Source organism: Meriones unguiculatus, chromosome 6, assembly GCF_030254825.1.
Source record: "Meriones unguiculatus strain TT.TT164.6M chromosome 6, Bangor_MerUng_6.1, whole genome shotgun sequence".
Taxonomy (NCBI): domain Eukaryota; kingdom Metazoa; phylum Chordata; class Mammalia; order Rodentia; family Muridae; genus Meriones; species Meriones unguiculatus.
The window spans coordinates 45,733,609-45,759,590 of NC_083354.1; the positions used below are offsets into that span (position 1 = coordinate 45,733,609).

At 43.7% G+C, this 25,982-nt stretch overlaps 1 protein-coding gene across 2 annotated transcripts in view; it reads left to right on the forward strand.

The window, feature by feature from the left end:
• The window catches only part of Nek11 (NIMA related kinase 11), a 221,161-nt gene that overhangs the window by 29,515 nt on the left and 165,664 nt on the right, over nucleotides 1-25,982 (forward strand). For both annotated transcript variants that reach the window (XM_060385387.1, XM_060385386.1), the window contains exon 3: nucleotides 11,478-11,643. In XM_060385387.1, coding sequence (XP_060241370.1) covers nucleotides 11,478-11,643 — 166 coding nt within the window. The remainder of the gene's footprint in view (nucleotides 1-11,477; nucleotides 11,644-25,982) is intronic.

Genomic DNA, 25,982 nt, shown 5'->3' on the forward strand with positions numbered 1-25,982 from the left:
CACCGCACTATAGCCCTCCAGCCAACTGTAACCCTGAACCCGTTAGCCATCTTCTCCCCAGCTCCGCGGCACGCTGTTCCACTCTCAGAAGCAGCATTAAGCGGCTCCTGCGGTGATTTGTATGCACAGTAAAACGTGAGCACTGCTTTAGATCCCGAGCCTCTTAACAAAGCCCTAACTGGGTATCACACCTCAGGACCCTAACAACTTTCTTCCTGTCGGCGTCTGAACGCGGAAACACTTTAACTTACCCTCAAATAAACTCCAGAAACTCTGGAAACAGAACTGGTCAACAGTCTCACAAGGGACTCTTTGTGTGTGTGTGTGTGTGTGTGTGTGTGTGTGTGTGTGTTCTGTTCTCAGTGTTAAACATGAGACCATGATCTTCTGTTTAGTTCCTCTGGACAGTGCAGCTGTGCAGGATGGAGCTCGGCCCTTCCTGTGACGTCTGTGGAGTGCTCAGAGGCCAGAGCGCTTTCTTCAGCTAGGCTCCCCTCAGCAATGAAGGCCTGTCCTGTCCCTCCCCAGTCTCTACGCCCTCTGGCAGTCCACAACAGTTTCTGAAGGTGCTACAAATGACTACATAAGCTGGCATAAGCGGGAAACTAGGTGTTTCCTAGTTGTAGATTCTAGTTTGAGCCTTGACCTTTTGGTTGCAGGGACTTATTTTAGTATAAGCACAACTCAGAAAAACTGTAAGGCCCAGAAGCTGTTGTTTAAATTCTCTAATGGGGGAATAGTAGCTGACCTTATTTTCTGCTTCCTTTCATTAAAATAAAGGAAGGGCGGGGAGGATGGCTTAGTGAGTATAAAGTGCTTGTTGCTCAATATTAGGATCTGAGTTCGGATCACCAGCACTCATGCAAAACCCATTCATATTTGTGAGCTTTAGTAATTCCAGTTCTGGGCTGTGTGTGTGTGTACAGATGAGCTTGTTGACCCACGAGTTGAGTTAATCCATGAGCTCCAGGTTCAGTGAAAGAGAGACCCTGTCTCAAAAATTAAGATGCAGAGTTCGAGAGTCAAGACACATCAAGATGTTGATGCCTCCACATATGTGGGTACACAAGTAAGTACATATGCATACATCATACAAATCACACACACAAATATGAAAAGCTTACATGTATTAAAAACATAAGGCACAGTCTATTTCATGTTCAGTAGGTTTTAATTCAAGTTCATCACCATAATGATGACATAGAGACTAAAATTAAGAATTACAAACTTAAAAAAATATATCTTTTGTAACAAGACTAACTAGTACCTGTTACAAATACAACTATGGGGATTTATTTTATTAAGACTCCTGATGGTGCTGGTGATGATGAGGATGATGGTAGTGATGATAATGATGGTGGTGGTGATGAGGATGATGATGGTGGTGATGAGGATGATGGTGGTGGTGGTGGTGAAGCTGCAGCTGATGGTGGTGGTGATGATGATGGTGGTGGTGATGCTGCAGCTGATTGTGGTGGTGGTGAAGAGGAGGAGGATGGTGGTAATGATGAGGATGATAGTGATGAAGAGGATGGTGGTGGTGATGCTGTAGTTGATGGTGGTGATGATGGTGATGGTGATGATGAGGATGATGGAGGTGATGATGGTGGTGAAGAGGAGGATAGTGGTAATTATGAGGAGGATGGTGATGAGGAAGATGGTGGTGGTGATCATGATGAGAGTTTACAGCACTGGGGATGAAACTCAGGGTCTTGTGCATACTAGACAAGTGTTCTTACCATTGTGACACATCCCCAGCCCCAAAGCTGTATTTGGAAAACCAAAATCTTGCCTACAGCACAATTTAATTTTACTTTAAGTAGTGCTTCTGCTTGATCTAGTCAAGAAAATAAACCTTTTTTGTTGCTCTTAAAACTCGATTTGTCATTGTATCCTGGTTTCATGGCAGTCTTTGAGTCACATCTGATTGTTTCATTAAAGTATACAATTCTAATATTTTCTCTGGTATTAAAAATAAAAGCACAACATGAATTATTCATCCAGATATTGCATTTCAGTTATTAACCAAATAATAATTATGAATTTGCATTCTATAATAATCATATCAAAAGATAATCCAATCATCCATGGTAAATTATTTTTTCATATCCTTGCTGACATTGTTATGCTCCTTAATCTCCTTGCTGACATAAACAGAACCTTTATCGAAACTCAGTACCTTTTAAAGTGGGTACAGTAGTTACTGTTCCTTTTGCTATAATTAAATATCCTGACAGAAGCAACTTAAAAGAAGGAAGGTTAATTTGACGCCCAGTTTCAGGGTACAGAGTACAGTCTGTTGCAGAGGCCGACCTTGAACTTTAGAGCCTGTCTCCAGCTTCCAAGTACTGGCATTGCAGGAATGTGCCACCAGGCTTACTTCAACTTGGGGTAATAGACAACGAGTAAGATTTTTCTCCAAGTCTCGAAAGAAAGATACTTAATGAAGAGGAGACAGGGCCTCATTAGCGCCTCATCAGAAGGAGGCCCATATTCCAACCACTGGATGTGGTTTTTGTTTTCTTCTTTAATGCTAAGGAGGGGGAAGAGAGTGGGCAGCAAGAGTTTTTGTTCTTTGGAACACACTTTAGATTTCTTAGTTAGACACCGAGGAGCTCTGTGATTAAAATAGGAAAGAAAAAAAAAATCTTACCTTCAGAGACAAAAATGTCTTTTTTTAGAATGAAGCAGTGGTTGGTTCATTTTGTAGGAGTAAATGCTGCCTCTGCTGAAATGTGCCCTAGCACCTGCCTTAGGACCTGGGATGACTCATTGACCGTGTCAGGACCTTCCTGGCTGGAGGGGCTGTCACTGTCTGCTCTCCCAGTGTCATGCCTATATTTAAAATGAAGCACATATATAAAAACCCATCCCCAATTTGAAAAAAAAAAGTGGACTAAGGGCTTAGGCTTAGGAAAACTGGGCGGCCTGGCACTTGTTTTGGGCAGGGTGACTGCAGTGGGAGTCACTATTTCTCCGCCATATTGTGAACGACTGAGCCAAGCTGTCGGTCCAGTGTCTTTCACCTCTATTTTTCTTTGTTTGTGCTAATGTTATTGTCAGCTCCAGTGGGTATGTTAGCTGCCAGGAAAGTGCCATTTTAGTACGTGTGTTGGAAAGCAGATCTATAAAATAAAGTTTAGTTTTCTGATTGATGCCCTGCTAACAAGTGTCTGTAAAGGTCAGTGGGGCCTCACATAGGACCTTTGATGCCGGTGTTTGGGGTACTGTCGATTTTGGTCATTCAGCCACCAGCAGATTCCTCTGGAACAGCCACTGTGTGCCAGGCCTTGTTGCCATGAACAAAATATGACGCTCCTCAGCCAGAGAAAGACAAAGGAAGAAATGTGGACATAAATGGTGTTAGAGGTCTATGGAGGAGTGAATGTAAGGGTGAGGTCGTGCGTCTAGTTTCATTTAAATACACTGGATGGTCCCAGGAATGGGCAGTTCTCTGAGAAGAAAGTATGAGCCTGGCCTTTGAGCACCTATGGTCTAAGCAAGAAAGGCCTCTGTGCTGACCAAGAAAGTTTAAGTAGACATTGTCGCAAACAGAGGGGTGATGGCGCGCAGACAGGAGGGGACCCTATCCTACACTTGCAAGGGCTGAGAAAGGCTTTGCTGTGAAAGCTTTTCTTAGTGCTCCAATTCAGAGAAACGTGGAATCTCTACCAAGAATGTCCACTGAGCGTCTGCCCCAACTTTATGAGACATTTGTTTTTATTTTTCTTATATGTAAAACCTGAAAAGAAATCATTGAATTCATGAGCAGTGTTTTTTATTAGGCAATACACATCTTCAAACTTCCCACTCCTGAAAGTTCTATTTACTTAATGCTCCTTAAAAAATGAAAAACATGTAAAATGTGTTTTAGTACCAGCCTTGGAAATAAAATCTAGACCATACTCAGAAACAGTGAAATTGCTACAGTAAACATGTCTGCAATAGTTCTCTCTTGATTCTTACTTGTAGTGTCTTTTGCTTTATCCATCCATCCATCCATCCATCCATCCATCCATCCATCCATCCGTTTGTCTATCATCTATCTATCTATATTTGTGACACTTGATTTCACTTCATCTAGGAGTCACTATGTCCTACTATTAATCATTTTTCTTAGCTACTGCTCTAATGCTGTAAAAAGACATCATCACCAAGGCAACGTGTAAAAGAAAGCATTAATTGGGGGCTTGCCTACAGTTTCGGAGAATGAATCCATGACCATCATAGTGGGGTGCGCGGCAGCAGGCAGTAGCTGAGAGCTTACATCCTGATCCACAGGCAGCAAGGCAGAGAGAAGGCAGCAGTGGGACTGGCATGGGCTTTTCAAACCTCAAAGCCCACCCCCAGTGACACCCCCTTCTAATCCTTCTCCAAACAGCTCCACCAACTCAGAAGCAAGCATTCAAACACACAAGCCTGGAGGGGCCATTCTCATTCAAACTGCCACATAGCTTGGATCCCTACAGTTTGGTGCCTTGAATGTGGTCCCCAGCTTGTGGCACTAGCTTGAAGGCTGTTGGGTTTTGAGGAGGTGGTGGGCTCTGGATGACAGAAGTAGGTCCCTTTGAAGTCTATACCTTTCCCTGATTCTGACTTGTTCTCTCTCCTGCTGCTCAGCCCCCTACTTCTCCAGCTAGGGAGAGAACCACTCCACCTTCCCCCAGGACCACAGACTGAATCCTTCTGGCATTATGAGACAGAAGGAACCCTTTCCCTCCCTTCTATTGTTGCTGTCAGTCAGGGCACAGCCATGCGAAGTTCACTGGAACACCTACCCTCTTTCAGGAATATGGATACAGTAGACCAGGATGTAAAACAGGGACTTTTTCCTTCATGTTGATCCTCATGGAAGGTGGAATTGGGTCCTGTCCATGTCACTGAGCACATAGCACAGTCTGTGCGTGCACTCAGCCTGCACTGGCAACACCCGCAGCTCTTCCTGTGGGCTCTCCTGCAATTCTGGATCTCCCATGTTCTGTCGGGGTAGAATGGTAGGGGAAACTCATGTTCCCAGGAATCAGTCCTGTTGTGTGACTTTTCCTGTGGAGACTTGAACACGTATATGTTCACCTCAGAGAGAGCAACAATGACAGACCAAAAGAGTGTTTCCAGTCAGGTCCAGATGGGTGAGTCAGCAAGTTCACTGGGGTTGCTCAGAGGAGTATGGATGACTCAAAGGCAGCTGCATTACTGAAAAACTCGCCCTGGCATAGGTAAAGACTCTCACTCTTATGAGAGTCCCATCCCTTGAGCTCTGCACAGTTCACAGGAGGCTCCACCCAGAGAGAGCATCTAACCCCAGAGATGGTTCACCGCTTACTTGATCCTGGGAAAGGGACCTTAGGAGTTTAGTAGCTTGCTGAGCTGTGCTGAGCTTCCTTAGTCTCAAGAGCTACTTTAGTCTGGTCAGGCTTCCTCCTCCCTCCAGAAGGGAGTGGTTCAGTTCAGAGGCGGGAGACGGGGGAAAAGTTGCCACACAGGTAAGCAGGGAGGTGATGGCTTAAGAGCAGCTCCTAGCTCTTTTCTGTAGGGAACTCTGAGCTTCACAGTAGTCACAGCCTCTCAGCATTACGTCACAAAGCCAAGGCACCGACGTTCACGTTGATAACCACTTGATAATGAATCCAGTAATGGCCTCCTCCCCTGCTATAGCCCCCTCCCTTTTTGTTTTCCTGGCACTGCCTTGCATTGATGAGTTGTACACAAATCCTGGTCTCAGGACCCCAAATGAGACGAGATCAAGATTAAATTGTTAAAAAGCGAAAGTCAGTTCATGTTTCTGCCATGTGATGAAGACCGTTAAGTAATTTTGCCTTTTTGTATAGCCACGGGCATTAAAGATACCCTTTTTGACTTGTCAAAGGAAAGAAAGCATCAGCAAATAAAACTCTATTTGTATGATTCTCTCCACTCTGGAATTTTTCTTCCACTTTAAAGTATCATTAGTTTGGGGGGGGGGGTTCAATTTTTTTTTTTTAATTAGTGTACTGGCTAAAAATTATCCATCTCTGCCATTACTTTTCATAACTCTACACTTGCTGAAGTTATCTGTCATTTTAAAGGTGAAGAGATACCTGTAAAACAGGGCGTTAACGCTGTTGTGATGCTTCTCTTCGTTAAGCAAGAGAGCAATACTGTGACCTCAGACCCTTTCGAAGAGTCTGGGTCTCAAGAAAAACAGAAATTACATGAAGTGAGCCAAGCCCCTGGAGGGTCCGTTCTCCCCCCACCCCCACCCCCACACCCCAGGTCTAGTAGCAACTTGTGTTCATGCCTGCAAGGTGTGCTGTGATGCTCAGCTGCATCAGGGCTCCGGGGTGGAGGCTGGAACCAGCAACCTGTGTGGGTTAGGTGTACAGGATAATAGATAGCTCACAGCAGTTGTCGATGCCAGGGGAGCAGGTCAGAGGTCACGGTACCACCACTGACGTTGCCCAGCACGTCTTTCAGCAAGAGGAAAGCCCTGCCCACCAGTTCTTCACATGGCTTAGCCCCGTGTTGAAATCTCAGATGAGCACAACTGATTTAGCAGAACCCGGGCCACCCATCAGTGTCCAGACTCAGGAGGGGCTGTGAGGTGTGTGTGTGTGTGTTTGTGTGTGTGTGTGTGTGGTGTGTTACAGGTGGGGCGGAGGTCTGTGTTTGTCAGCTGGAGAAGGCTGGATTCACATCCCAGGGATCTGCTTCAACGTAAGGAAGCTGTGTGAAGACGCAGGGCTGCTGCAATGACAGGTATGTGCAGCAGCGACGGCTCGTGCAGGCTGAAGCAAGCAAATGGAGGTTTTCCTGTTTAAGAAAGGCGTATAAAATAGTCATTGCCTTAGACTGATGGGAAAGGTCTGTCTTAAAACTCTTTTTTTTTTTTTTTTTTGCTGAATTTTAAAAAGCAAACAAAACCCCGAACTTCTTATTTAGTTAAAGTTAAAACCTATTTCCTGTGATTTTGTCTTAACACATTGCCGTCCTAGTCCTGACATCAGAAGACCTCAGATACTCTACCCCACTGTCAAAGCATCCACCTCAGTTTAAGGTTTTAAAAGCCTGTATTTGTACTGCATCCGGGGACATATGTATATTTTTGTTTAACTCCTGCCTTTCCCAGTGCCCACAGGAAAGGGGCCACACAGTGCTCATGTGGCAGTGCTCATCTGATGGATGTTTACCACCACACACACTTGGATGTCGGTGGCTAAACCACAAAGGAAAGGACCCTAGCTTTCTCTAAGCATCCTGGACAGCTGTCTGGGTGCATCCATTGCCCTTGCAGGCCTCTCTGAGATGCTGCTATTACCAGAGGTCATTTCCACCTCCAGTGCTCAAGCAAGGCTCACACAGGATCCTGGATATCCCAGAGTTCTCTGGGACACACGTGTTCACATACTGCTTGAAGGCCCTTCTACAGCTGGACACAGAAAATGCGGGTTTATGCACTGTGATGTTTTGGAAAGAGTGTGCGGGCTTTCTGCTCTGAGCCCCCCTGTACTTGTGGGGGTTCTAGGTGTAGCTCCCTCCTGGTCCTGGCCTCCAGCATCTCAGCTGATTCCAAGTGCTGCAAAGGACTCCCATTTCCTTCCTGTTTCCTGACCCTCTCACACTGCCCTGGTCCAGAGTGCCTCTTCTTCTTCTGAGAGTGGGGACACTTCACCCACTGGCCAGGAGTAGATCCAGATTACTGTGTTGCAGGCTTGTCTCATCTCCAGGTGCCCCAAGGGCCTGAGATGTGAGTTACTTTGTGTAGTGTTTCTCTCTTGGTCCCAAGGCAGTGTCTGCTTCCTGAAGCAGGAGATTGTGGAAGAAGACACAGACATTTGGGGGAGAATAATGCATGCTTAATCCCTCAAAAATGCCATCTATCTGTCTCATTGATAGAAACAGTGGACTGATTTCAAGGGAAACAAATTGTCGACAGTTATCCCAAATTTTGAAAATCACTTCCCAGAGTTTGTCAGTTTACAAACTCTAGAAAGCAACATGCCACTCAGGCAGGAGAAGAGGGGTTTGCAGAACAAGCTGGGTCTTCAGGGACAGCTCTTCTTTCTGCTGTCATAAAGCCTCCCCCAAACAGTCAAGACTTTGATAAAAATAAGTATCTATCATGTCATATTGGAAGGGGTGGACAGGCTGAGAACCACTGAGCAAGTGATAAGCTGCCTTTGACTTGGCAAACTTCCATGCCATCTTCAGTGGATACAGTTCCCACACTGATAAGCTACAAGAGTTCTTCCTATTGGTCCAGCAATATGATTTTAGGCAAGGAAGGAAGAATGTGTCTGTGTCCCCTAGAGAGGATATGGTAGACACCAATGATCCTGATAGCCCCAGCTTCATCTGCTAAGCTCTGGGCAAATACAGTCTTAGGCTTTATCACTGGGTGGTCAGACAGGGACTAGGCAGAACCCCGTGGAAAATCTCATGCTCTGTTGTGTAGTAGCTGGTGCTTGCTTGGAAAATAAGTGTGCTCAAGCTTTTTATAGCACATGTTCCTTCACAGCCAGAGAACATTGTGAGGCTTCTATATTATCATACTTAACCACTGTGACTTTTACAGCTGCATGCCAGCCGGGGCATGGTAAATTAGTGAAACACTATGAAGATGTCACTAAACTGCCTGCTGCTGTGTACCCTTCAGAAGCTAGAGAAGAAAATGTGTCTTTATATATCTTTCTTTTTTTTCTTTTGGGCTTATTAGCAGCCTGAGGTGCCAGTTCTGAAAACAGGCCTATCCCTCCCTCTAATTATTATTATTTATTTATTGTTATTTCTTAAGAAAATAGTTTTTCTGTAGATTCCTACCCACCATATATTTCTGTAGAAGTTACTTCATTCTCGAGAAAGGGGTCTAGCAGGCTTTTTAGCATCTAATGAAGCCAAGGTGAGTGCACTTGTGTTAGAGAAGAGAACCAAATGTTTAAATGATTTTTAAAGTTACCACACACTGAAAGACTCCTGTAAGTGGGAGAGTAGAGCCCAAAGCCTGTGCACCCCTTCCAGAGAGCCCAGGCCTGCCACAATTCATGTGTTCTTGGTGGGAGGTGACAGTTTTCTGTTGGGCGTGAGATGAGCTTAAAATGAATGGGCTGAGGGAAACCTTTAAAGCGAACATGCTAACGTGCTTACACTGTAAGAAATTTAATTCTCAATGATGTTTGTCTCAGAGTAGAAGGGTTTTGTTCTCAGGGTTTGGAGAATAAACATGAGGTGTGTGTGTATGTGTGTGTGTGTATGGGTCAGGAAGAAAAGTCAAATGTTAATCCCCTAATATGCAAACACTTTCCAAATTTTTGTATTTACACTCTCAAGGTAAATACAAAAGGGCAGAGTTTCTGACTTAGAATTTTCAGTTTGTGGTGTGTGTTTGTGTGCATGAGCACACGTGTGCATGTGTGCTTGAGTGCATGTGTGTGTGCATGTGTGTGTGTGTTTACATGCATGCAGGCCTGTAAGGAGGGCAGAGGTAGGCATGGAGATGTCTTTCTCAATCACTTCTTCACCCCCCTTCCTGAAATACGCTTTCTCACTGAACTTAGAATTCACCGGTTAGCTAGACTGGCTGGCCAGCAAGCCCCCACGGATCCTCTTGTCCACCATACTCAGATCATACCTGACACTTAGAGAATGCTTTCACAGTCAATCCTGAAGGATCTCCGACCCCGAACTTTCTGGTGTGACTACAAACATTTAAACCACAGACTGCCACTCAGAAGTACACAGTGGTGCTCTGACTGCAACCTCAAAGCTTCTGAGCCCCAAGTCTGACTGAGCAGCCAGGTCTAGCACCGCCTGAGGCAACAGCTGCTCTTTTAGTCACACAGCTGGTGAGAAAGACTGAGTGAACGCTTGTAGCACACGTTTTAAAGATTGCTAAGAGCCTTTCCATTCAATACAATTGGGGCTGATACCTGGCTGTATAGAAGAAACAATTAGTAGATTAGAATGACATCGACTGAAAGATAAATTTCAAACATTTCACATCTCCAACTTTACCATGTATTGTTAAAAATCTAAAATCCTTTGCTTAGATTCTCCATCTTTTTTTTTTTTTTTTTTTTCATAGAACAGACCCATATTGGCTACTTTTCCAAGTTTATCTCCTACAGGATAGATGGAGAACTCCGAAATCTGAGTCCACACTGAGTTTTACAAGCTTACCTCATTAAGTGTGATTTTTGCCCCTTGTCAGTTGTCACTTTTTTTATTTTATTTTTGATAAGCTTCTCATTTCTATTTTCTTGCAAGGGTAAACTGGTAGTAATCTTCCATCAGTTTTATTGTATGTAAATTCATAACAACACAATGGCATAAACAGACCTGAGACTACACCCCCTCGTTTGGGTAAACACGTCTCCTAAGCAGAAGGACCGGAGTCCACGGGCGTGCCAGAGAGTCTGCCAGCTTTGGGTACTCCATCTGGCAACGACAGAGTGGGCACCTGCTCGACACGACTGGAGTCCGACGGCCAGTCTACGAGGTGGCTTTAATTAAGAGTTTCAACTAATATGCCAAGGTAGTAACTCTTAATAGTTTCTGCAAAGTGTTTTCTAGCAGGAGTCTTACAGAACTTGCCTTAATGAGCAGCCAGAATCCCTGGCAATCAGCGGCATCTGTCTGCACAGCATAATTGGCGTGCTAAAGTGCCGTCCCCAGGCGATCTACTTAACAGTGTGGCACTATAATTGGTTTGCTTGTCAGGCTCCCCCCTCCCCCCCTGGATGGGGAGAGGTAGTATTTTGGTCCACTCCTCATGGTTCCATCACAATTTTTAAATTAATGATTTGGAAATTTAATGAGTGCCCCCCCCCCATTTATCCATGATAGAGACTCTATCAGTGTTTTTAGTTAAAAAAAAAAAAACAAAAAAAAAAACTTTGTCTTCTTAAATCCTGCTAGCAACGAAGCATGGTGTGTCAAAGGCAGTTAGGAGAGAAGAAATACATATGGTGCATACAGACTGATATACAATTGATAGATTTGGGAACATTTGAGAGCAGAGAGAGTGAGAGCAAGAGAGAGATAGGGGGAGAGAGGGAGGGAAGGAGGGAGGGAGAGTGAGTCTGTACACAGCAGAGTGAAATGTAGATAAAAGAGTAGAGGAAGGAGGATGATGATAAGACAGACAAAATCGAAAAGTAGTGATGAGTGTAGGTAAGCAGATACAGACAAGACGATATACAGAAATGGAAACAGATTCTGTGAAAGAAAGCAAATGTCTCCCGAGACGGAGGAGGAGCAGCCCAGCAGTAGCATTCTAGCTTCCATGTCTGCCCTGATAATTAGAGGGCCCAGTGTGCTGGTCAGAGGCTGTGGAACACCACGGTACTGGTCAGGACAGAAAGGGGCCCAGGGCTTCAATACCGCAGGCAGAACTAGACACTAAGCCGCTGCTGGCATAGTGATGGGGCTATGTACTACTTGCTCGTATGCGTTAAACACACTTCTCAGTCTTAATCTCTCTCTCTCTCTCTCTCTGGCTGCAGGAAGGTACTGAAGGAAATCTCTGTTGGAGAGTTAAATCCGAATGAAACTGTGCAGGCCAGTGTGGAAGCCCAGCTCCTCTCCAAGCTAAATCATCCAGCCATTGTCAAGTTCCATGCAAGCTTCATGGAACAGGATACTTTTTGCATTATCACAGAATACTGTGAGGTGAGACTCTCCTCCCTTAGAAATATTTGTAAAACTCTGTTGCATGGTAAAATTTTTACCGTGAAGAGACATCTCAAAAGTCCCATTCTCAAACAGCAAGTTGAATTCTAAAGGCCTGAGGTCTCATGTCTTGTAGCTAAGAATAATCTACTGTAAGTAACCGACAAAACTAATTTCTAATGATTGTCTTTCTCCCTTTGGCAAATCAGTCAGAGTGAATGTATTTTTGAAAAGGAATCTCTGTATGGGAAAGGCTTCTACATTATGGGGCACAGGCTGCCCAAACCCCCCATGATAGTATAATGGGTGCTCACATGGACATCCAGACTCTTATCCTTGGCCTGGAGATAGTGGAGGCACAGCTCACATTTTGATTTCCAGTTCTATTGCTTGAAATTTGAAAATGTGACTGTGTCCCACTTCCCCCAGAGAAGTCATTCCTATTTATTGACCTGTGAATTATGGCTTCAAGTATTCGAAGTTTCCTCCGAGCTATTCTATGTTCTCTTGAAGTAATAGCTTTGTGCTTTACTCAGCTTGAAATGACTGTGAAGCTTAGAAAGGTGAAGAGAGAAGATGGAAAATATGAAGCTGTGGTGTGGTTCTGTGTGTTCACAACTCAGAGATTAGGTGTGTGTGTGTGTGGGGGGTGATAGGGTGGGTGGGTGACTGGGGCTGTATCAGGCAGAGCATAATAGAAGATGACATGCTTAAAATTATGCCTAGATAGTCTGGGAGTGAGGCTGTCCAAAGGCTTCTTAGGGGGATTAGAAATCATGAGAATGAAATTAGTCAGCTCATCACCTGGGTGACTGGGGAAACCCAAAGAAATTATGTTGGAAAGAAAGAAGTCTCTTTTTGGGGCAGAAGGCAAGCTCGTTTGGCTCCGAGGATTTGGACAACCAAATGGAAGCTGAGGGCGCTGTGCGTTTGAGGGGCAGAAGGGAAAGTAGGGATTGTACCCGGAGCACCCTTGCTGCTTTCCACAGTCGCTGGAGCACCACCTAGTAGGAAACCACTAGTCACACTCATCCTAATGAACTGGAGTGTTCTACACCTTGGCCTTTGTCCTTTCAACCACTCTCCTGGCTTGCTCCTTCTCTGCTTAGAAAAGACAGGGAGGGAGAGGCAGAGATATAGAAGATAGACACAGACACACACAGACACACACACACACACACACACACTTCAGTCTGTTCCTAAATTCACTATGTTGGCCTTGAACTCCTGATCTCGCAGGAGCTGAGATTGTAGGTGTTGGCCACCACACCTGGGCACACTAACTTTTCTTAAAGACGCTCTTCTTATCTTAAAGCATCTTAAACTGAGGTCAGCATTGCTCCGTAGGGGTTGCTGGGGAACTGAAGTGGCCCGAACCTGTGCCTTCTGCTGTAGTCGCCTCCAGTCACACTGGCTTTTGTCTTGGAAGTTTTGTTAGTGAAATTGAGGAAGTGTTTACTTTTAATTAATTTAAAATGAAGTGGCTTGGACAGCTTGTGTCTGCTGTGTACAAAAGGTTTAGATGACATCTTCTAACTTTCTTTTCCCAGATTAATTTTGATTTAAAAAAATTTTTTTTTACTGTAATTTTGAGCTACCAGACAGGTTGTGAGGTTAGCACAGTGGTCCCTCACCTCTTTTTTTTCTCCATATCTCACATCTGCTGTGTCATTTCTTTTTTCCATTTACACACACTCTATCTAGCCTCTTCCTGAACTGCTTGAGAATAAACATGATGTAGTTTTTCATCTTGAACTGTGTGAACATCTCCCAAAGGTCCAGATGATACAGAGCCTTAGGTGCTATTTATTGGAAAGTGATGGACACTCTAGAAAGTAGGGCCTTGGGATATTGGTTAGGACGTTGCTGTCACTCCTTTGAAGGTGGCATCAGAGTGCTTGCCTCCTCCTCACTCTTTCCTCATGCTACCAGGGCATGAGTAGCTTCTCCCGGCGATGTGCTCCCTCCATAATGATCCCCCTCACTACAGCCCCAAAGCAACAGAGTCAACTGACCACTGACTGGAACCCCTGAAACCACGAGTTAAAATAAGTCTTTCCTGCTTTTAAGTTGATCTTCCCAGGCATTTTGTCACAGCAACAGAGAGCTAACACAGAGCTCCAGATCGAATGCTCCCTTGTCCCAAATAACTACTGTATTTTCTAAGGCCGCGGGCCCTACAGTGAAGTGATAAAAACTCAGGAACTTAGCACTGAGACAGTGTGAGAATGTAGGCCACTGTGATTCTCAGGTGGAATCTCACATCTGCAGCATCTGCTTCGCTTGGTAGAAACCCAGAGGCCTGGCCTGAAGCCTAGCCATACTGAGTCAGCCTGTGTGGGGGTGGGGCTCAGCCATCTGTGTTCTGACAAGCTCCCCAGGTGAGTCTGAAACAAGCTCACGTTTGAGAAGCACCCGTCCAGTTCACAATCTATATTCAAATCGGCTCCCTCATTGCAATTATGCCCTTAGAAAGGGCATTTCTATAAAAATGGTTTTTGTTGTGCGGGATCCAATGCGGATGATCTGTGTTAATTTTTAAATGATGGTTGGTTTCCATGGACCAAGCTGCTCTGCTTCGAGGGGATGTTGCCATAGTGATGGCTGCCAGCTGCACTGCACAGCTGCTGAGCTTCCAGGGTTCCATGGGTCCTGAGCTGTGAGGCTGCCTCTTCCAAGACTCCTGAGAAATGATGTGTGCATGTTGCTCCCTTCTCGTTAACAAAGATATTCCTCATCATCAGATGCAAATTCACTCTTAACTTGCTCAGGCCTGATGTTATCCTTTTCTTAATTGAGGCAAAATTATTGATATAGGAAATAGCAGGCAACCAAACCTTGGTCTCATAGAAACTGTTACCTCCATGTTTCCCTCTATAAAATTTAATTTGGGAGCGCTCAAGTCTGTAATATATCCCTGTACTCCTGATATGTCTGTATCTGATGCTCAGCCCACAGGACACCTCCGGTTATGCGTGTGAAAAAGCAAACAAGTGGGGAATGAGGAGATGACTCAGTTAGTAAAGAGACTGCTGCCCAAGAATGGGGAGCACAGTTTGCATGCCCAGAATCCAGGTAAAATCTGAGTGTGGTGGCATGTGTCTACAGCCCTGGCATCGGGGAGATGGGGAAAGGAGGATGCCCAGAGCTGGCCCCTCTAGCTAATCAGTGAGCCCCAGGCTCAGATACAGACTCTGCCTCAAAACACAAGGTGGGGGTGATAGAGGAAAACACCTGGTACACACACGTGTATACACACACGTGGACACAGACACACATGCACGCAGGCACCCACGGTACATGTACAACCGCATACCCGTGAATATGTGCACCCTACATGCGCACATAATAAATACATAAACGAAGCATCCGCCATTTGCTATTGTAGTACTGTGATCCCAGGATGAAGGGAGCAAAGACAGGAAGACAACAAGCTCAAGGCCAGCCTGAGCTGCTGTCAAGGTGCTGTCTGAAAGTTCCAAAGCTACTGAAGCAACAGAGCATTTTGAGGGTTGGTGTCTCCTGTCCTCCTCCACATGAGGAGGGAATGGAGCTTCATGCCCTCTCCTTTCTGTCCTTCCTCCACAGTTTCTTATGTCTCATCTTTGTTTAGGCCATCACATATTCTAACACTTTTTATTTCTAGGTTCTACCCAGCTTCCTGGGCCCTTCACTGCTCCTTTCTCTCCTACAGTCAAAGGCTTCCTTTCAGGAGGAGGGCTCTCCTCTCCCCTGTATAGTAAAAATGCAAAGACATGAAGAAGTCATTCCTGCTCCCATGCCCCTAACTGACGAAGCATTTTTATTTTGCGTGAAACTCAACATAACATCATGTTTATTATCTCAGACTCCAATATGTGAGAGATTTCTTCATTCACTTCTTAATCACATCTTAGGTCAACATGTCGAACTATAAAGTTAGCATTTAAGACATGTCTTTTTTAAACACTTCTATTAGCTTGTGTTAGTCATACAAAATCATAGGTTTCACTGTGATGTTTTTATAAACATTCAGAATGTACTGTGATTGCATCCATCCCACCCCCCTACCTGCTCTTGACTCCCCTGCATTGGATCCCTTTCTACTTTCAAGATGTTTGTTTCTTTGCTGATTATTTATCATTTGCTCGGGCCCCCACCTCATTTCTATCAAACATTAATAATAAAGGAGAAAAGACCAGCTGCATCCACCTGACATATATGTCTAACGCATTTTGTCCCCCTTTACGGCTGCATCTCACAGTGTACCGCAGTAGAGACTGTGCAGTCTTACTTCAGGTCTTCCATGTGAGTGAGGACAAGGCGTCCCAGAAAACTAAGCTTCCTGTCAGGAGAGGCAGCAGGGTGTGAGAGCATAAATCTCCAGGAGAGAGGGGCAGTGGTAGGAGAACGTTTTGAACTGGCTTGTCTCCTGTTTGGTGATGGGAACAGCTATAGTGTCTCCATCAGTGTCAGAGTAGAAAGATCATTCTAGCTCTTGGCTGCACATTCTACTCACCCGGAGAAATTTCTTTCTTTAAAATTTTTATTTTAGTTCATTTAGAATTTTTTCATTATATATCCTGATTGAAGCTCCCTTCCCCAACTCCTCCCAGTCCTACCCCGTCTCTCTCTCCCCTCCATCCCCTTCTCCTAGTTCACTGAAAGGGGGAGTTCTACTCCTCTGCCATCTGTACATAACTCATCAAGTCTCATCAGGACTGCCTGGATCCTCTTCCTCTGTGGCCTGGTAAGGTACCAGGGGCAAGTGATCAAAGAGCAGGCAACTGAGTTCATGACAGAGGCAGCCCCTGCTCCCCTTGCTCGGGAACCCACATGGAGACTGAGCTGCCAATTGGCTACATCTGAGCAAGGGGTCTAGGTCCTCTCCATGCATAGCCCTCTGTTGGTGCATCAGTCTCTGCAGGACCCCCTGGGCTGAGAACTTTCAAAACTGCTTGGGCCTGAGGCTCACCTCTGAAAAACTCTCACTTATTTGGCCAGGGTATTACAGCAACATGATTTTGAAAGTCCTCTGGGTGTTTTAAATGGGCAGTCAGGGTTAAAACTGGGGGAAAAGAAGAATGGTTAGTGTAAGAATAAATAATAAAGGAAAACGATCAGTGTTTAAGGACTAGTGAGCCCGGGTGACGCCCAGACCTGAGAGCAGCGGAGTCTGGCCTGTGGGGTAGGTGATGACCAGTCCTCACGTGTCCTAAAGAACCTACCTGGCTTCGCCTTGTTCCCCGCACAGCTGCTTCAGTCCGTTCTCCACATACGCCTCTGTGGAAAGAAAAATATGGTCCCTAACCCACATGAGTGTTGGGGACTGAGCCCAAGGCCTGGCACACACAGGGAAGCCCTCTACTCCTGAGCCAAATCCCCGGTCCTCGGCAACATTCTTTAATGAATCTGACTATCATAAAATGAGACATTTCTATCCACGGCTAAAATAGATGCTGTCACAAGAAGGATGGTCACGAGTAGCTCAGGACTTTGGGAACCTTGCCTGAGCTGGCTTATTATACTTGAAGTGTAGGGATGATTCTGTCTGTCAAGTAGAGTTGGGACACTGAAGTTCAAGGAAACAGCATGGAGGTAGAGAAGTGGGGGGTGTGATTTAGGAACCAAATACTTCGCCTTTGATTGCAGTGTGTTTCAGCTGAATGTATCCCCAAGCGCTAATCACTAAAATGTTGCAATATAGTGGTGGAAACCTGGCCATTGTTATGATTGAACTGTATCTCCTTGGCATCTAGATCTCTGACAGTGTCCCTTTGTTGTGTGCCAGCACACACACACCACACACACACACACACACCCCACACCACACACACACACACACACACACACACACACACACCACACTTCTTTTTTTCTTCATAACGCTTTTGATGAGTGCTAACAAAGTCTTTTCTGGCGATCGAGAAGCCTCAGAATGTTCTAGTCTTGTGTTTCCTTGTGAGCTGGCTAAGGTTCCCTATCTTAACATCTCACCACAGAAGAGGTGTGTCACTGGTGCAAGGCACCAGGGGCTGCAGGATGCTGGCCTCTCTCGCTCCGGTAGCACTAATTTGGATTACTTAGCTGAGATTCTGGCATCAGGGTTTCTCTGTTGTAAAGTTACCGTTTACCCTTCCTAACTGGGGAGCATCCTGGGGAAGCTACATTGGATCACGCCACGCTCTGTGCCTCTTTCAGGGGAAGTCATCCAGCAGCTTTCATTTGCTGTTGCAGGGTTGCAGCGACACCCTTCACTCGTTTAGCCAGGATTCTTCTGTAAGGAAGACATATTCCCTCTCACTACTCAGGTGTTTCTTCAGTTATTTCTTTCAGTCAGCATGGACTCATAGATACATTACATTCTAGGAGTTGCAGCTCAGTGCTAGCGCCATCAGTTCTGTGGTTCAGACTGTTCTGACTTTGGCTATTGGACGCTTCTGTACATTTTAAACATTTCTCCTTTCTTCTATGAGAGGGAGTGAAATTCCTTTTGAGATAGGGTCTCATTTTGTAGTCCAGGCTTGTCTAGAACTCGCAGTCCTCCTGCCTCAGCTCCCAGGTTCTGGGATTACAGTCCTGGTACAGCCTTGTACCACCATGCCTGGCCTAGAAGTGAACTCTTTTTGTCTTTTCTGTTTTTAATTAATTAATTAATTAAGCAATTAATACATCATTTTGACTGCATGTGTGCCTGTGCACCAGAAGAGGGCACCAGATCTCAGTACAGATGGTTATGAGCCATCATGTGGTTGCTGGGAATTGAACTCAGGACCTTTGGAAGAACAGCCAGTGCTCTTAAGCTCTGAGCCATCTCTCCAACCCTTCTTTTTTTTCTTTTTAAATAAAAAAAAATTTAACTTAGCATATACAATATTAGGATTGATTTTGGTGTGTTCAGAGAGAATTTATTTTTATTGATTCTCTTCCCTCATACTTCTCCCCAACCCTCTGAGCCCCTTTTGTGCCCTTCCACCCATATCTCTTCATAGCTTCCTTTGCACTTTCTGTCATGGGTGTCCTATTTCTAATACTCCCCCCGCCACACACATCATATTTTTGTGATTTCTGTTCACTGGAAGTATTTAAAATCTAATTTTTAAAAGGTTTACTTATGTGTCTATTTATCTGTGTGTTTATATACACATATTTGTGTGTGCGCATGAGTGTGCACATGCCCAGGTCAGAAGAAAGTTTGGGGATTCTTGTCTATCATTCTGTACCTATTACTTCGAGGCAGGGTCTGTTTCCATACCTGGAGCTAGCATTTTCTTGGTTAGCTTAGAAACTAGCAAACATGGGAAGCCAGCCCTCCTGACTCTGCTGCTTGGGTGTGGGGTTACGGGCATGAATGGGACACTCAGCTTGTCATGTGTCCTAGGCAAACTCCAGCCCCTTGTGATTGTACAGCAAGCACCTTTAACCACAGAGCCACTTTTTTCAGCCAGAAGTTTTCATTAATTCTATTTCACAATAGAAACAGAACCCAGGGTGAAGTGATTTTTCTGAAATCAGTTTTTCTGAAATTGATTTTTCTGGGTATTATTGAATTTTGGAGGACCAGGACTGGAGCATTTGGGAGATTTCTCATTTTCCCAGCTTACACTTAGTTACAACCCATATCTTTAAATATTCTGTATGTATATTACATACACATGGAAACACACATCTCAATTTGTACACAAATACATATTTTAATGTAATGATTATTCATTATTTCCCCTCAACAGAAGACTAGACCAAAAGCTCATAGTTCTGGTGTTTCTTTAGGTACCATCACTTTCCACAATCTGCAGTGTATAGGAGAACATCCCTAGATAGTTATCATTTTGCTTTCTGTTGGATTGGTAGTGATTCTTCATGGTGTGGGCTCACAGCAGACATCCACTCATTGGACTATATTGCTTAATGCACCTCTGATTGAGGCGGCTGTCTTCAGAGAGCTTGGTCTCATCCAGACGGTACATGCCTGGACCTCTCTATTCACAAATAAATGGTCCTCTCTACACCGTCCATGTGCCTTTTATATGAGTCTAGAGTCTGGTTTATTCAGTTTGAGAAGATAATAAATAACATATGTCATATTTTTATACATCTGACCAATCCATTCATGGTTTGTATAGTATCAGAATTAAAATATTATCAGACATGGTGATGCGGATTTGTAATCCCATCCCTTGGGATGCTGAGGCAGGGGGATCTCAAGTTTGAAGTCAGCCTGAGCTACAGGATGAGACATTGTTCCTACACAGTCCATGGAAATCATTCGCTTTTCCTCTCCTTTACCTTGTTTAAAGTATGATACTTGTTTAAAGTATGATACTTTACTCCTTAAAGTACCTCTGCTAGTAGATTTGAAGTGTTTGTTAGCCATAAAATGTGACCAGCTTTCCTTTGAGAAATCTATACACAAGAAAAAAGGAATGAAGATTCTGTCTCAGAAATGAAGTATGACTACCAGTTTTCATTTAAAACTGTAATGTAATGCTTGAAAATTGAAACGAATTTTAGTTAAAAGAAATTAATTCATATGCAAATTCATAAATGTAGCAAAACATAACATTTGAGGCATGGCTTTAGTTGGTTTATGACTTTATATAAATATACAAGCTAAAATATCTGAATAGTCAACATTTTCTCAGATAGCTTATTTAAAACAACAACCCAATGTTTTATAGATTGTGAGCCTTATTTCCTATTGAGATTAAACAAAACAAAACAAAACAAAACAAAACCAACCCAAGTTCTGCTACTTTATTTTCTCAGTAGGAAGAACCCAGTAACTTTACCAGATGCTATAGACAAAAGAATTCCCGGTTAAGCCCCAGGACTGTCATTTGTATTATCAATCATAACATGTCATAAGAATGGAGGCTATATTTCAGTAGCTATTTAAAAATTAGATTGTCTCATTTTGCTTTAAAGATCACAATGTGGCTTGCGGTTTCCCCATGTTTAATGCACTCTATTACAGTGAACTTTCAGAGTGCTACAGTGCAATGACAGGTGATCGCGTTCCTTGCTCCCTGCATCCATCATGGGCTTTAAAAAATGTATCATTATTAAATAATTCCTAGTCAACCCTGCTTTTCCCAAAGACACCTTTTCCTGTTTCTCATACTGTTGTCATGTGCTCAAACTGTGCTCCAGAGGCACCTAAGATGCATGTTAAAAACACATTCTTAGATTGGGGTGAGGAATCGATGGGTAAAACACTAGCCATGGCAATGTGAGGACTTACGTTTGCATCCCCAGCACCCACATGAATGGCATGTGGCTGCTGAGCCTGCCTGTAATTCCAGGGCTCGGAACTCAGATCCCTGGAGCAAGTTTGTAGTCAGACTAGTTGTGAGCTTTGGGTTGAGTTGCCCTCAGTGAGCAAAGTGGCAAGCAGTAAAGGAAGGCTCCTGATGTCAGACTTACAACTCCACATGGCCACACACATCTGTGTGCGCATAACCCCAATGTGTGTTTATTTACATATGATACAGATACACATGCACAAAAATAAAACACACATTCTCTGGTCTTATCCTGGCATACAGAATCCGACTATGCATATTAAGCCAATTGAGTGGTTTTGTTACATGCTAAACTTGGAAGTGTATTGGATAATCTTTTTTTAAATTTCATTAATTTTTAAGTTTTATTGATTATTTGACAATTTCACATTCTGAACCCTGAGCACCCTCATTTTCCAGTCCTCCCAAGACAACCCCCCTCACTGTTTGCACCCCCCAAATGAAGAAGAAAAATTCCAATTTGTGTTGCCTGTATACTCCCTGGAGCATGGTCAAACTCCCCATGGCCAGCTTCTTAAAGAAAGCCGAATCCTTTCCCATCCGAGCTACCGCTGGCTATAAAGGGCAAGGACAAATGTTTGTTTATTAAAGATGTGGTATTATGAGATGGCTATAAAGGGCAAGGACACATGTTTGTTTGTTAAAGATGTGGTATTATGAGATAGCAACTCAATGAATTAATACGAGGCAGCCTTTTCATTTTAAAGTGGAGAAGTGGGTCAGAAGGATGCTCCCTGCTCCTTCTGGCCTTGAAAAGGTCCTTTTGTCCATCCTTTCTTCGAGCACTTCCACTTTACTGTGTGTACACTTCTGAGAACGTTTCTCTTTGGTCTTTCAAAGTACTTGTAAGTGCTTTAGTTGACAGCCTTGAAAGTGGATTAATTTTTAAAAAATCGAATCCTTTGGGGAATTAAACTTGTCCCTGGCGATCAAAGATGGTGTTTAGAACACTGTAGATGAGGTTTTTTTCAGTTCTTCAAGGCCTTGGTGTTTCTTAGTCCATCTGATGTTGAGTAATTGGGATGAGGCGTGAAGGGTCACCATTAATCTGCCAAGTGATAGTATGGGCTATAGATTTCCCAAACCTTAGAAGCTCCCATCAAGGCTTTCTGTGTAGCTTTTGTGAGGTGACATTAGCGAAGGAAAGTGTCAAGGAAGGGCAACATTAATATTGGCTCAAGTTCGAGCCTATTCTTTTATTTGTTTTAATGAGAAAAGTCATTAAAACTTAGCGCATGTAATAAGAACTCATGGCATTTTATGGAATGAGCTGGTTTTTGCTTAGATGATAAGTTTAGAGAAAGAAAGAAATGCTCCCACACTGCTAAGTTAAAGTCAGACCACATCATACAAGTTTCTTTCTTTACGACACTAAACACACACTGCGTTGTCACCATCTGCAAAGGACTTGTCTACCTCAGCCACACCCTCAGGAGATAATCCACAGAGTGCTTATTAAAGAAAGTGCTAAATACACGGGGAATGCAAAACAGCAGAGAAATCTGAAAAAGAAAAAACAAAGGATAGGGAAGGTGACGAAAGACCGTGAGCGTGGGTTTAATTTTTGATGTCTTATCTTCATGCTGATTGAACAGTCTCTTGTTTAATTCTGTAGTAAGAACTGACAGTGTTTCTTATGATCCTACCCAAAGAACAAAGGGAGGTTTGAATAGCTTCTCTTAGTATTTCAGTTTCAGGCCTACTATTTCAGGGTTTGTTTTTCCAGTTTGTTCCTCAATAGCATAAATCTATATTGTGTAGTCACACAGCAAACATAATTCTGCTCACTCTCAAAAAGTGCAGGCACCATGAGTGTATAGAGCCTCATTTTCAAATGACACAGCTTTATGATGACAATAGAAACTTGTAGTTGTCAATAAATTCCTGAAAGAAATCCTGTTTTAATTCACAGAATACATTTCTTGAAATTTCAGTATTATTATAAATTAGGCAGGCAATTGTGTATTTGAAAGGCACATTTATGAAGACGGCTATGCTCGTGTATTGTCCCCCCCAAGGTAATAAATATTGACATGATATGACAAGTTGGAAGGAAGTTTCATTGAAATTTCTTGCATATGTGTGCTCTGTGCATGCCCGTGTGTGTGCAGTGTGCATGCCTGCCTGCGCATGTGTGCATATGTGCTAGAGGGTGACCTCCTATTCTTTAGGAGCCTTTATGTTGTTATTTTCAGGCGCTCCTATTGACCAGTCAGCCTGGGGTGGTTGGTCATCAAGCCCCAGGGCCCTGCCTGTCCCTGCCTCCCCAGCACTGGGATTACAAATGCCTACCACCATTCCCTGCTTTTTTCATGTGCGTTTTGGGGATCAAACTCTTGGCCTCAGGATTGCACAGCAAAGAATTTACTAACTAAACTCTCACTCTTCCCTCTCCTATCTCTTTAGTGTTTTTTTTCATTCCTCTCTCCCTCCGTCCATCCTCCCTCCTTCTCTCTCTCATTCCAGGAGGTGAAGCAAAATGTTTCTGACATTAGAAACCATTGCCACAGAATATTCAAATGGTCTTCGAAAAAAATTTTTTTTAAATGTGTGTGCTTGCATGTGTATGTGTGTGTGTGTGTGTGTGTGTATCGGGAGGGGGACTTAGTGTTCTTGGCGGGGAATATAAAATTGATAATGGAAACAGTATAGTAGATATGGGTTAAATTTTGTCTGAAGGTCTTTCTCATCTATGCCTTAAGATGTCACAATGATCAATTGCCAAATATTATTTTGTGCAACTTGCGGAAGTACTATTACAGCACAGTTTTCCGTCTGTGGAAGAGCCCCAGGACAGGCCATGGTTAGAGATGAGTACTGGACAGGCACATCTGGAGAAGGACAGGGGACCTGCTCTCTCTTTTTCTTGCCAAGAGTTAAATATTAATTCGCTGTATTTTTTAATTCCAAGAAGCTTTGATCTCGTTGGCCTAGAAAATCCAACAAGGAAGGAAGTTTTATCAAGCCTGTCTGTGAATGTCTGATGTGCTTTTGACTTCTTATTTCTTTTTTTTTTCACTATATATAATTATTTATTTATATAATTTTGAAATAGAAAAACTCAAAATTCATTCTAAGCTTGTGAGATCACATGAAAAGACATCTCAAGCAGCTTCATTCTAACAAAAATGCACTTCCTTTGGTTGACAGTCATGCTTTTTTTTTTTTTTTTCAATGCAGTTTATTCAGGAACATTGAACAATCCTCGGACCCCGGGGAAAGCCAGCCCACAGCTTAAATAGCCTCTGGGTAGCCAACCCAGGCGTGCCACGGGGGCAATGCAGATAGGTCCACATACATGGAAGCAAGCCAGATCCTCGGCCTTAGCCAAATGTGGAGTTGTTCGTGACAGAGAGCACTCACCATCGGGAAGGTGGAAGGCGGAAACCAGCTCCATCTTTAAGGCATAGCATTCCACAGCTCTCTACAGTTCCCCCTTTTTGTTTTAGACGCATCAGGCAAGAGTAGAGGTCTGATCTCTGATATTAGAAATAAATTGGGACTTTGTACAGATGTTCATTTAGGTGTCATCTACCCAAAGAGCATCAGACCCGTGGCCATTGTCACAGTAAATTCTACCGGAGTGGACGCAGGACTAGCCACAGGATTATCAACATGGATTGCTGCAGCCATGAATCATCTGAAGGAATGGGCGGGCATGGGAGTGTTAGCAGGCCTTCTGGTGTTGGTCTCCTTGGTTTGCCTGTGGTATATATGCAAGATTAGAGTCTCACAACAGTGTGATGCAGCCATGATCATTCAGGCCTTTACAGCCATTGAAGCAGGACATTCTCCCCAAGCAAGTTGGATACCATAAAAAGCTAAAATGATATGCTCAGGATGCGAGGCTAAGCACTGCACTCAGGGTCAGCCGCTTTGGACCCAGAGAAGAGCATGTCTGATTGCCTGCGGGTTGATGCCCCAGGTCCTGCCTTTGACTTCTTATTTCTTAATGCGAAGACAGTGTTTGCACATTGCACTGAAAGAAAGTTAAGAACTGAACTATGAGAAGTTAGTCCGTCGACCACATGTTGCTTTGATTACAAATGATCTCTCCCCTTTGCCTCGTCGCCTGGAAATAACTTTGCTCTGTATCTAAGCAGGACCCTGCCATAGTCTCTGTATGGCTTCATTTTCATCTTGTGTTCCCATGGACACAGCAGGCAACTCTTTCCCTGTTCTCCATGGGACCTGAGCTTCGTGTTCCACAAAAGACATTTTTCTTGGCCTGTTTCTTCTCAGAACAAGTATCAATCAATCTCTAATATTTCTGTGTTTTAATGTAAAAAGGTGAGGGGTAAGGTTCTCTAAGAGAATTTAATACTTAGAGTTTTGTTTTCTATGGGAATTAAAATATATTAAGACATATCGTCATCAGAGTCACATCAGACAGTGCCAGGCAAATCACGACATTCGTGATTGTCAGCTTCTGGCCTTAATTTTCATTACTGATATTTTACATTTCACCATATGTGAGTGACTAAATGTTTCACTGTTGTGTTCAGAAACAAACACATACCAGTAGCCACTGAGTGCCTGAGCGGTTTGCTGGAGTTGGTAGAGAAGGGGAAACTCAGTCATTCCAAGACCCTCGCAGTCTCTACATGCCAGAGTCAAAGCAATCTGGGATGGCAGGATGGCTCAGTGAGTCAAAGCTCTCATCCCACAAGTCTGATGACTTGAGTTCTGTCCAAAAAACCCACAGTGAGAGGAGAGAACCTACTCCTGAAATTGTCCTCTGACCTCCACATATGCCACCCCCCCCCACACTCATACACACATTCGTAAGAAAACAAATTTAAGTTAAAATTCAGCAGAATCCCCCATGACAACCAGCACTGGCGCACCACGTCAATTTAATGGTTTCATTTCATGCAACCATTAAATTAATGTCTCTGATTTGAATTTCACTGTCTTCCATTTTTAACTTTCACACGTTAGGGTTCTATACACAAAGTCAAGGTATTGGAAAAGTTATTCCTAGTTTTATATGAATACATATTCAGAGGATGCCATTCAAATATGTATGTTGAACTAGATAACCCTCCTCTGTTTATT